Genomic DNA, 12,420 nt, shown 5'->3' on the forward strand with positions numbered 1-12,420 from the left:
ACAGGAGAAGTGACAAACTAGAGAACACCCTTCCCCATCCCCTTCCCCTCTCTCCAAAGGCAGGTAACATAGAGAAGGCTGGTCCTCGTAGATCATACTTGGCTATCAGGGGACACTGGTGTTTGTAAGCTGGACAGTCAGGCTAAGGTGCCCTCAGTTGAGAACCTCTGGTATAAACCTAAATCTTGGCAGACTGCACGTTTTTGTTTTTTTCTATGAGGTGTTGCAAAATAAATGTCCTTGAGAAGAGTAGATTATCATAGCTGATGTTTTATCCTTTAAATGTTTTCAGCTTTTGAAATATTGATCTCATGATTATATGCTATTGAGGGTAAAATATCTTTTCTTTTTTCCTATACAGTATGCAAGCATTGAAAAAAATGGTGAGTTTTTCATGTCTCCCAATGACTTCGTCACTCGATATTTGAACATTTTTGGAGAAAGCCAGCCTAATCCAAAGACTGTGGAACTTTTAAGTGGTGTAGTGGATCAGACTAAAGATGGGTATGTTTGTTTTTAATTATCTCATTTATTTTTTTATTTTGTTCAAAATAACTTTCTGTTGTCTTAAAGATTAAGAAGTCACTGAATACCTTCCCATCTCTTACAAGCATTTTCTCTACCTATTAGAATTAAATCATTATTTTAGAAACACCTTTAACATTTCCTTTAAAGTCCTTATCGCAATTGAGGATTCTGTGTGTGTATTTTTTTTTTTTTTTGACAGTAAAGATGGCTTATCGTTCCAGAGATTTTTTTTTAATGTTTGTCTATTTTTGAGAGACAGAGCACGAGCAGGGAAGGGGCAGAGAGAGAGACACACACACAGAATCTGACGCAGGCTCCAGGCTCTGAGCTGTCAGCACAGAGCCTGACGCAGGGTTTGAACCCAGGAACCACAGAGATCATGACCTGAGCTTAAGTTGGATGCTTAACTGACAGAGCCACCCAGGCACCCCTATAGTTCCAGAGACTTACTGTAGCTGATGAGTAGTGGGAGATAAATCAGAGTGTTTGTACTTATACTGGTATTTTTCAAAGGAACTGTAAAAATTGTGAGTAAATGTAAAATATAACTCTATGAACCTGACTTTTCTATGATCTTCCCCTCTGCTCAAATGACTTTTGAAATCTTCCATCTGATTAAGTCGTGTGAATCTAACAGACAGAATAATAGGATGACTCCATATCTCCAAGAAAGGCATTCTACCCAAGCTGGAAAGAGACAGACCATATAAAATTAAATGATTCTTTGCATAATGTCTTTGGATTCCCCCCCCCCCCACCAGTGTGTCACATTTTAAAAATGAGCTTTTCCTAAGCTTGTTGAAGATTGCAGTTGGCATTTACCACTGGGTGCAGAGTTTTGAGCTCCCAACTCTTCCTAATACAAATAACAACATCCTCTAATAGCCACGTATACTCTCCAAGAACTAGTCTTCTCTAGATAAACTGTGGTAGACCCAGCCTTCTACCCTTGCTACCTGTCAGCACCTCCTGTGATGGATTGTACTTACCTGCCATTCTGGAGCAGGATTTTCTAGCTATGGGCCGCCTTTGTTGGTCACCTGTCTGATTTTCCCACATGCACTGGGTTGAGATAGTACCAAAGTAAAATTTACTGACGTACTATAAATGCTTTCACTTTTTACCAGCACTTCCCTATTTATGTATCTATATTTTTATTTTTATTTTATTTTTTAAAGTTCATTTTTATTTAAAAATTTTTTAACACTTATTCACTTTTGAGAGTGAGAGAGACAGAGCATGAGTGGAGGAGGGGCAGAGAGAGTGGGAGAGACAGACTCAGAAGCAGGCTCCAGGCTCTGAGCTGTCAGCACAGGGCCTGACACAGGGCCCGAACTCACAGACTGCAAGATCATGACCTGAGCTGAAATCGGACACTTAGCCGGCTGAGCCACCCAGGCACTCCTATTTATTTATTTTGAGAGAGAGAGAGAGAGAGAGCATGCAGGGAAGGGGCAGAGAGAGAGAGAGAGAATCTCAAGCAGGTTCCACACTATCAGCACAGAGCCTGAGGTGAGACTCAAACTTATAATCTGTGAGATCATCAGCTGAGCTGAAATCAGCAATTGGACCCTTAACTGACTGAGCCACCCAGGCCCCCCAGCACTTCCCTTTTTAATTTACACACTTGTTGTCCCAACAATAAGTTGGGTAAACTCCTCTAAAATGGGGTCTTGCAGATAGGAGGGACAAGGAAGGATATTGGCAGTTATACTTACAATGATATCTTGGAGGATTGCTGGATTATGCCCTTTCTCTTTATTCCAGTAGGGTTAATTTGGGTTACTTCTATTTTTACCTCCACCCCAACATAGAGTTCTTTGCTTGGTGGGAAAATGTGTGTAATATATGAGCAGCCTTCTCCCCTTCCCAGGGCTGCTCTGGGGGGTTCATGGAGAGGCTGAAGTATATTTCACACAAGTCCATTGAGGCAAAAGCTAGAGAGAACATAGGTTTCTTCTAGCAGACATATTTTTCCGGAAAATTTTGGTTATTTCTATACCCTCTGTGCTCATGATTCATAGGAAGTGTGACCAAGCTCAGATGCAACAAGAATGTGATTCAAGGTTTAAGATTAATTTTTTTTCTTACTTGATAACGTAAACATGTTTTAAATTACAGAAACATTGAAGGAAGAATATAATAAACACCTGATATATATTCTTAATGTACATTGACCAGTTGTTAACACATGTGCCACCTTTGTCCTCTCTTTTTTACACACGCACACTTTCTACGTACAAATATATGTACACACATAATTTTCTCTTTTGGTTGAACCATTCGATTATAAATTGCAGACATCATGATAGTTTAGCATCTGTCTTTTAAGAGTAAGAATGTAGGAGAACAAGAATAAGTAGGAGACTACCTAACTGCCATACCATTAAGAAAATTAATAATGATGTGAAGTGTCTTAGAAATTCCACTCTGTATTCCAGTATACTGGATCTTTCCACCTGCCTCCCACCTCGAACACTCATTGTGGTTTTTTTTTTTCTTTGTAAATTTAGGAACCAGGTAAGGCTCTTGTACTACATTTAGTTGTTATATCTCTTCTAATCTAGAACAGCCTTCTAATTTTTTTTTTTCCATGATATTGGCTTTTAAAACCTGGGCTGGTTATTTTATTGAAGGTCCCACATTCTGGACTTGTCTGATTGCTTCTTTAGGCCTGGATTCACATTAAAGGGTGGGTTAGAAGAGATCCTCTCCTACCTGCTGTATCTCCTTCGAGACATGTTGTCACAGCATCAGTGATGCTAAGTTTGATCACTTGGTTAGGGTGGCGACCCCCAGACTGTATATCTGTGATACTTTTTTTTGTAATTAGTGAAGAGGTACTTTGAGCACATGTACAGATCCTGTTTCTCACAAATGTTTCATCCGCTAGTGTTAGCATCCATGATGATCCTTTCCTGAATCTGCTATCACATCGCAGTGTGCAAAGTGGTGATTTTTCTAATTCTGTCATTTCTCCTATATTTTTCCTTTGTTAAAGAAAAGTTCCCCTACCTAGTTTTCTTTCTCTCTTCTCATCAGTATAAATTCATGGAAGTTTTCATTTTAAATTCAGTATATCATAATCTATTACTGTTATTCTCTTAGGTTATCTCAGGGTTGGCGAACCCCTTCAGCCTCGCTCCTGTGCCCTTGCCTTTGAGTGCTCCTTGCTTTAGGCAAATCAGCCGTTCTAGGTTCTGGGTGGGTGTTTCTGCCTCTAACCTGGAAATCACCGTTCCCTTCAAGAAGTCTTGATTTCTTTAGATTGGGAATGGTGCTTAGAAACCGAGCACTGGGCACTGGCTTCTTGTTACGAGGTTGTTACCACTTCTCTGGCTTCTTAGTAAAAAGAACAGAGCAATATACTTTAAAAAAATCAAAAGTTCATAATGACATTTCCTATTTAAATTTAACATTACAGGATTGTTTTTCTTATATTTTTAACTCTTTCAGTGAACATTTTGGTTCCTAATTAAATTAGTATATTTATGGGTATTAACTTCTATGATACCTTCTAGTGTTTTTTTTCCCATCTCCATCCCCATTAACATACATGCTTTTCCTATTTGCTTTTGCATGTACTCACCAAAAATAATAGCCTTTGATTCCGTTATATACAACAATGTGTAATATATGTTGTACATATATATATATATATATAATTTTTTTTTTTTTTCAAAATCTTATCACAGTTTTCAGATGCTGGCTTTGTTTTCCTGGTTTGGCAGATGAGACAGCTGAGGCTCTTAGTGATCAAGCAGTTTGTCCCCAGAAGGTGCCCAAGCTTGTCTGGCCCCAAAGACCTTGGTCTTTGCAGTATTTCAAACAGCTTCTTCTCTCATAATCTCGTCATCCTCTTTAACTTGACATTTTCTTTCAGATTTTATATTATCTTAAATCTCAGTGTTTCACTGTGACAGAGAAAATCTTAGGTGACCTCAATCCATTGCCCTGTGACGTTTTTTTCCCCAGTTGCAGAAACCTGAGTTTCAAAAGGGAAAATAACCACCCATAATTTTTTCATCCCAACATGATTATCTAGAGGTTTTTTTAGTATCTTCCAGATTTGTTAACCTGCATCAATATTTTTAATAATCTAAATGAATATTAATTGCAGTTATTTTATAATCTTTTAGACTATATCAATTTCCTTATTTCCATATACTGTTCACATTAACAGTGTTAAATAGCTTCATCATTTTCTATGGGATTACGTACCATACTGTATAAAATCATGCCCTTACAGAGTTATTTCAGTGTCTAGTTTTCCTTTTGTTTAATTAATTCCCTGGGCATGGAGGAGGACACTTGTGGGGATGAGCACTGGGTGTTATGTGGAAACTAATTTAACAATAAACTATTTGTAAAAAAAAAAAAAAAAAAAAAAATTAATTCCCTTGAAAGAGCTTAGAGCTCTTCTTGGACCCAAGGATAGAAATATTTTAAATCTCACCATATGTAGTGTGGTAATTCTTTCCAAAAGCACTGAGCACATTGAAGAACTTGTCCAAACTGTTTATGCCTCCTGAGCTAGTAGCACATAGCCGATGTTTGAGCTGAGACCTGCCTAAGACCCAAGACTGCTCAGATGTTCATGTGCCATTTTCCCTAACCCTGACCCTGACACGCAGCTCCTCAGTATTTACTTCACAAATAGGTATAACGATACATCTGTTCTCAATGTAAAACTGTGAATGCCTTCATTTCCCCTTCCTTTGGAAGCATAGCATTTGTCAAGTTCACAAGTCACAAATCATCTTCCCAAATCAACTACTGTTCTTGAAAAAATTACACGGTGAGGCCACGTGTTGGCCCATGGAAGCACAACACACACATACAGCAAGCAAAGGGAAGGCCCTGGCATGGACTCCATTTGTCTGGCCAGCTTCTTTTTGGGTGTAATGACATCGCTTGGCTGGCCAGGGGATTTTAGTGCATAATCTTTGTAAAATTTGAAAAATGATTTGTAGATTGGTAACTTAAAGATTTCAAAATAAGGGCAGCTGTGCTGATCTAGATGTCATGGTGAATTGAAATAGTCATTTTTAGGTAGATAATGGTCCACCAGCTGTGGTTTCTGGAGTGGATAAGCCAGGTCCTGCATATTTTAATATCTGCAGTGTCTGGTTCAGTACCTGGCCTCTGTTTCACAGCAGTTTGTTCACCAGACATAAGTAAATCTACTAAAAAGTATTTACTCCCTTAAATTATGAGAGCCCAGGAGTATTGAGGAATGGAAGTTCTAGTTCAAATTCTAGGTTACTCATTGTAGTAGCTGAATGGTGTCCGCCTGGTGATGTCAAGTCATAATCCCTAGAACTGGAAATGTGACCTTATTAGGAAAAAATGTCTTTGCATATATGATTAAATTAGGGATTTTGAAGAGCTCGCCCTGGCTTATCCATGCCTTAAATGCTGTAAGTATCCTTATTAAGAAGTAGAGAGAGATGTGACACAGACACTGGGGCTACCGGAAGCTGGAAGAGGCAAGGAAGGATTCTCCCTGGAAGAGTTTCTCTTTGGAGGGAGTGCTGCCCTGCTGACACCTTGCTTCTGGACTTCTGTTCTCCAGAACTGTGGTGGAATGAATTTCTGTTGTGTGAAGCAGCCTGGTTTATGGTAGTTTGTTACAGCAGCCCCGGGAGACTAACACCGTCACAGAGCTATCTTCTCTGTGGTTCAGAAAGCCTGTCCTTGCAAAGAACATGCAGGGGATGGAAACCAACCAGCCTGATCCTGAACAGTTTTTTTTTTTTTTTCCCCCTAGTAGTAACTTTTGGCTAGATCCTGACATTTTCTAGGTGGAGATCTTTACTGCAAACCATCTCTGTGAGGGCACAATCCCTCCCTGGAGGCTTCACTTATGTATAAGTTTGGGCTGAACTCTAGGCATGGAAGCTAAACACCTGTGCACTGCTTGAATTTACTGGAAAGGGATTCAGATTCTCTGGAGGACTCATGGTTCTGATTCAGTGTTTTCATTGGGGAGAACAGATTTCTGTTCTGTGAGCTGCTTGCTCCTATTCCGTAATGCAGAGGCTGGCATACCAGGAACACGGAAAGTGCAGGACATAGTGGAGGGAGAAGTGGGCTGTGGCCAGACTATGTAGGAACTTGTACTTCATATTAAGTATTGGAGGCCTTTATTTTGAGAGCAGTGAAGAGCCATCAAAGGATGATTTGAGTCTGGGGATTGGCACAATGTGCTTATGTTACAACCCACTCATGTTCTCTGATTTCACCTGTCCCCACCTCTCTTTTAATTGCCTGTTATGTTTAGATTTCCAAATTCCACTGTTTTAATAGATTTAATAATGGGTTTAATCAATTTGTCAAGTTCCTTGAGAGATACGAGAAGAAACTTTGAATGCCCAGTCCTGGAACCCCCTTATGTGCTGATCTCATGGGTCAGGAGGGTTTGTTGCAGCATTAGAAAAGAAAGGAGAGGAGGAAGGCAAGGAGGAAGAGGAGGAGGAGAAGGAAGGAGGGTCTCTAAGAACTTCTACGGTCCAAATCCCCTTACCTTAGCTAAATAGTATGAACTGTGCTTGATGTTGGATTTGTTTGTATGGTTTTTGATGTGCATTTTAGATTTGTCATCATTATGTTTTTGTAAAAATGGGAATGAAGGTTTCTTTATATATCATCCAAGGGTAAGTTTTATACATTATTCACATAGCTGTCTACCAAGAGCAAGTAAAAATAAATTTTATGTGTGTCCCTTTGAGCTTTGCAAACGTGTTTTCTGTTTGTTGTTTATTATTAACCGATACCTCACTAGAGAGAGCTGGGACTCAAAAGCTGTTTTTCTTGGGACGTGACCTTCTTACCTGGGGAGACTAAGTGGGGCCAGAATAAGCCGGAGGTGTTGGGTGCCTGGTCTCTTGGTCTCAGGATGCTCACTGGTGTAAACTGACTCCTGTCTATGTGGGTGGGCCTTGGCTGGCTGTGGCATCCATCGGTTTGCTGATATCCTGTGTGTGAATTTAACACATACATGTTTTCCATCTCAGGCATGGAGCCTCTTTGCACTCCATGCAAGAACAGAAGTTCGCTCTTCTTTTGAAAAAAGGAATATCACTGGAATCTTTTCCTGAAATCATTATTGTACTATATGCTAACTTACTTGGATGTAAATTAAAAAAGAAAGGAAATCAGAAACTCTGATTTTTTTTTTAATGTTTATTTATTTGTATTTGAGAAAGAGAGAGGCAAAGAGAGAATCCCAAGCAGGCCCCATGCTACCAGCACGGAGCCTGACATGGGGCTCAACCCACAAACCAGGAGATCATTACCTGAGCCAAAATCAAGAGTCGGAGCTTAATCAACTGAGCTACCTAGGTGCCCCAGAAATCCTGACTTCTTAATGAGCTGATATGTCCATTTTACCACCATGTCAGCCCCTGCTCCGGGGACAGTGCCAGGTGGGGAGTTTGCTGCGGTACACCCGTCCAGCGGCATCCTAGCTGTCCTAAGGCGAGCTCAGGGAGGTCAGAAACCTCCTGTGGAGCAGAAGGGCAAAAGCTTGCTTGATCTTGATTTTCATTATGAATATAGACCATGAAAGTGGGGCCCTATGGTCCTTCTGACCTTTTGGGTTTATTGCATCAAAATGATAGCAATATAATCAGCAAAAATTCCTTTCTCTTCAGAATACAGGGAATGAGTCCTGGACCAATTCTCATTTTGAGGCATGAGGAATATGGGTGTTAAAGAAGAAACCATAAAAAGGAAATGGAGGGTTTAAAAACGTGTGGCTATATAAATCAAGTCTGTTCTCTGCCTTTCCCATGTTCGATCTTAATCTGAGGGGGCAAAAAGTATAGCCTTTAAATACTTCACAAGGTGAAGGAGGATATAATAATGTTGTTGATGATAAAATCATTTTTATATACCTGTTTTCACTTTGTGAGGTTGTTTCGATGAAATCCAGGCCTTGGCCACACGCTGGGAGTTAATGAGGTTTACAATTGGCAATGCTTAAAGAGTATTAGGGTAATGTATTTAAATATCAGCAGTTCACAGTCTGAAATGCTCATCATCTGTCAAATATAATCCGGAATCAATAAGAGGAGGTCTTTCAATTTGCTAATGAGGAGCTTTTTCTACATACTGAGGTGGACACAGATTTCAGATAAACACCTGAAATTCATAAACTATAGAATTAAGCAAAGGCATCTCTTTCATTAAGAAAACTTGATAATAATCAACAGCAGTCACCTGAGAAGCTTAAATTTTCTTCTTAGTCATCAGACTCCCAAATTAATCTACCAAAACAAAAAGCCTCATTAGCAGCTCTCATTGAATCAGTGTTATTTTTTCTTTCTCTCAAGGTGTCTGATTAACCCCCTTTCTTTTTGCATTTCTCACTTTGTGTTAATATTTGATGTCTGAAATCATAGGGGGGTGCGTGCAATGTGGTGGCTAGACACTGTCTGCAAGGAGCAAATTAAAAAGAATTCTTAAAAAGGTTTGTATTATGTCGCTGGTATATTAAGGAACCTTTAGGAATTTCAGGTGCTTGGGTTTATTTTTCTTTTTAATTCGGGAAAAGGTTGATTAATGACTGGGTGTTGATTTCACTTCTCATTCATATGTAGGGACGGCCCTCCTCCTCTTCCCCCTTCTCCTACATACCAAATGCAGCCCCTCTTTTGGAGAGTGTTGGTGTCAAGGGAAGGTGAGAAGTAGGGGCCATCCCTGGAAGGGACAGGGAGTTGTGGACAGATGACCACATGATGTAAGCCGAGGGGAGTGACTGTAGAGAGTGGAGATCTGACATGTAGGAGAGAAAAGGAAGAAATTCTAGTGCATCGTCTCAGAAGGAGGTGGGGTCTTGTGACAACTGGGTGAGTTCATCCAGAGCAGCTGTTCTCAAAGTGTGGTCCCTCCCTGAGAGCCTCTGAAAACCTTTTCAAGGAATCCATGAGGTCAGAATTGTTTACATGATAACACTAAGAGTCACATCTGCCTTTTTCTTAAAGTGGTGAGTAAAGCTTGTGGAGCCTTAACACCAGGTAAGGAGTGCCACCAAGCCAAATAAGAGGAGGGAGTAGTCACTCTGCTACCACACATTCACAGTGACGGTAATGATGAGGAGGTCAATTCCACTTCAGAATGTCCTTGGAGAAGCAGTAGAAGTCACTGATTTTTATTAAATCTCACCCTTGAGTATACATAATTTGAAAATTCTGGGTGACTAAATGGGAAATAGGCATAAAGAATTGTTGCTGTTATCGTCATGTGGTTGGTCGTCTGAGAAAAAGCGATTGAGCCGTTGATTTGAATTGGTAGCTGAGCTAGGCATTTTTTTTCATAGAACACTGTTTTTATTTGAGAGAAAATTTTCATGTGACAGCTTCCCAATGCTTCGACTTTTCTGATGTAATTAGTGGGGATATTACTGAATGTGAGTTTTTAATGTAGCGTAATGAAATATGCCAACATTTGGAAGATCGGCGGAATGTAAATTATTTTCCAGTTGTCCAGTATAGGATCTTTCAAAATAATACAAGGGTGGAAGATGTATTCACAGTGCACCACAGACGGACCTGTGGATTTTAATGTAATAGTGGGATACTGTTTCGGATTCCACATTGTAACTAATCTGTAAGGAACTATCACTTGTTAGGATTTAGCAATGTTCTGTAGAATAGCCACAGTTACCTGAAAAGGCTGCTGAAGTACTCCTTCCTTTTCTAACTATGAATCTGCATAAGGGTGAAATCCTTCGTATCCCTCTAACAAAACAACGTATTATAGTAGATTGAATGCAGCTGTCTTCCATTAAGTCAGACATTTAAGAGATTTGCAAAGGCATAAAATTCTTCTTACTACATATCTGTTTTAGAAAATATAATTATTTTTCATACAGATGTGTTATTTATATTGCCTACATAGTAGGTTTATTCACTTGTAAATGAATTAATAAATACTTTAAAAATTTACCTTCTTAAATTTCCAGTACAGTAAATATGATGCATATGAGCCACATAAATAAAAGCTCTTTGGAATCCTCAGAACTTCATAAGAATGTAAAGGGGTCCTAAGACCCCAAAGTCTAAGAAACGCTGAGCTAGAACAATGGAATGGCAGGCAGAATATGGGGCAGAGATGTGTAGATCTGATGGTAGGACTTGGAAGAGGTTTTCTTCTGGTTTGCTTGGTTCTGCTGTGGGAAATAGATGAGAGGGAGGTTGCGGGTTGAGGTACTGGCAGTTTGAGGGGGAGAGGAGAGTATTTTATGGTTCCAGGTCTGGTGCTAACACTTTCCGTCTGTTTTCTTATTTCATCTTCGTAACAAGTCTTTAAAACAGGTACTTTCACTCCCCACTTATAAAGGGAGGTACAGAATCAGAGTTTAAATAATTGCACAAAGCCACATAGCTAGTGAGTTGCTAGAACTAGAATTTGGACCTCGTTCTTTTTGGCTTGTGCCTAATCTGCTCTGTCGAACTTTCTACACATAGAGGTGAATATTGAAAATGGAGCTTTTCATGAGAACTCTGCCTATGTCCTTGCTTAGAAGTTCTGATACCCTTTGCATGATTCTTAGCCTCCAAGACTCATTATTTGGCCAATATAAGGTAGACTTAAAAGCTTCATGAACACTACATCAACTATCATCCACACCCACAGACCTATGAAAACCATCCCTCACATTCTTTATATCCATTTTTTCTAACCCAGGACAGTTTTTGGATCACTCTCCCTCTCTCACTATTCTTAGACTCAACCTTGAGGTCTCATTGCATACTATATTCTCAGAATCCTTATCTTCCCTTACCAGGCCAACTGAAAATACCAACCCTTCCTCCTATTCTTCCCAGCATGTGGAGGTGCTCAGAAAATGAGAGAGCAAAACGTGTTCCCTCCCACTTTCTTTGCTTGGTTGTCTATTCTTGCTTTAGTCTGCACTCACAGGGTTTAAAACTCACATCTAAAAGCTTAAAGGAAAGGAAATCAAGGGTAAGCTCTGTTCCCTGGCTGCTTGCAAATCTGTTTCTCTACCAGTGGCAGTGTTATAGGCACAAGAAGTGGCAGTTGCTGAAATTAAGAGTCTTGCATGAAGCTGTGAGGGATTCCTGAAGTGAATCGTGAGGAGATTTACTGCCTGTTAACTTTCCCGTTGATTGTGGCATAATTGTCAGTGCATCACTTCCTAGTAAGTACAGTGAGCTTCTCTGACTTCAGTGAAGGTTTCTGAGTGTCAGGCTTCCATCACAATCTGATAAAAAAAAAAAAGGTTTTGGGATTTTCAGTCTAGAAGAGGAAGACACTCTGTTGAACTTGCATAGAAATTATAGAGTAACTTAGTCTCTGTAATAAAGGATGTGTGGTACAGTAAAGTGGCCTTGTGTTACAGGTCTGAGGGAACCTCAGTGCTTAAAAAATCTAGGTTAATTTCGTATTTAGTAATTCATTTAACCCATATATTTATTGACATTAGCTGTGTGCCAGGCATAGTTCTAAACCAAATAGTAAGCAGTGTGCTCTGATACAGCAAATGGACAGTGTAAACCAATAGATCTATGGTATAGAGGCAGGTAGCTGTTTGTATGGAAGCATGGGAAAGAGGTGGTGAGTGAGTGCTCAAGGGTGCCAGGGTGGATAAGGTGGTCAAGGCAGACCTCTGCAAAATGACATTTGGGTAGAGACATCAATGAGAGTGAGCTGTGTGAGAATCTAGGCGTTCAGCTTCTAGGTAGAGGGAATAACAGATGCAGATGAGATAGGAAAGTGCTTGATGTGTTTGAGAAGCAGTAAGGAGACTTGAGACTGTCAAAGAGCAGGAAAGTGAAAGAAGCCAAAAAGGTATCCAGGGGCCAGATTGTATAGATCTTGTACAATTTTATTCCACGTGTAGTAGAGGTCATTGGGGAGTTTGAG

General features: G+C 39.9%; 1 protein-coding gene across 1 annotated transcript in view; it reads left to right on the top strand.

Moving 5' to 3' along the window:
- SLC25A13 (solute carrier family 25 member 13) overlaps positions 1-12,420 on the top strand; it is a 184,552-nt gene that overhangs the window by 38,633 nt on the left and 133,499 nt on the right. Inside the window, exon 4 of the mRNA XM_077765407.1 lies at positions 362-504. Coding sequence (XP_077621533.1) covers positions 362-504 — 143 coding nt within the window. The remainder of the gene's footprint in view (positions 1-361; positions 505-12,420) is intronic.

This window comes from Crocuta crocuta, unplaced genomic scaffold (assembly GCF_008692635.1).
Source record: "Crocuta crocuta isolate KB4526 unplaced genomic scaffold, BGI_CrCroc_1.0 scaffold14, whole genome shotgun sequence".
Lineage (NCBI taxonomy): Eukaryota > Metazoa > Chordata > Mammalia > Carnivora > Hyaenidae > Crocuta > Crocuta crocuta.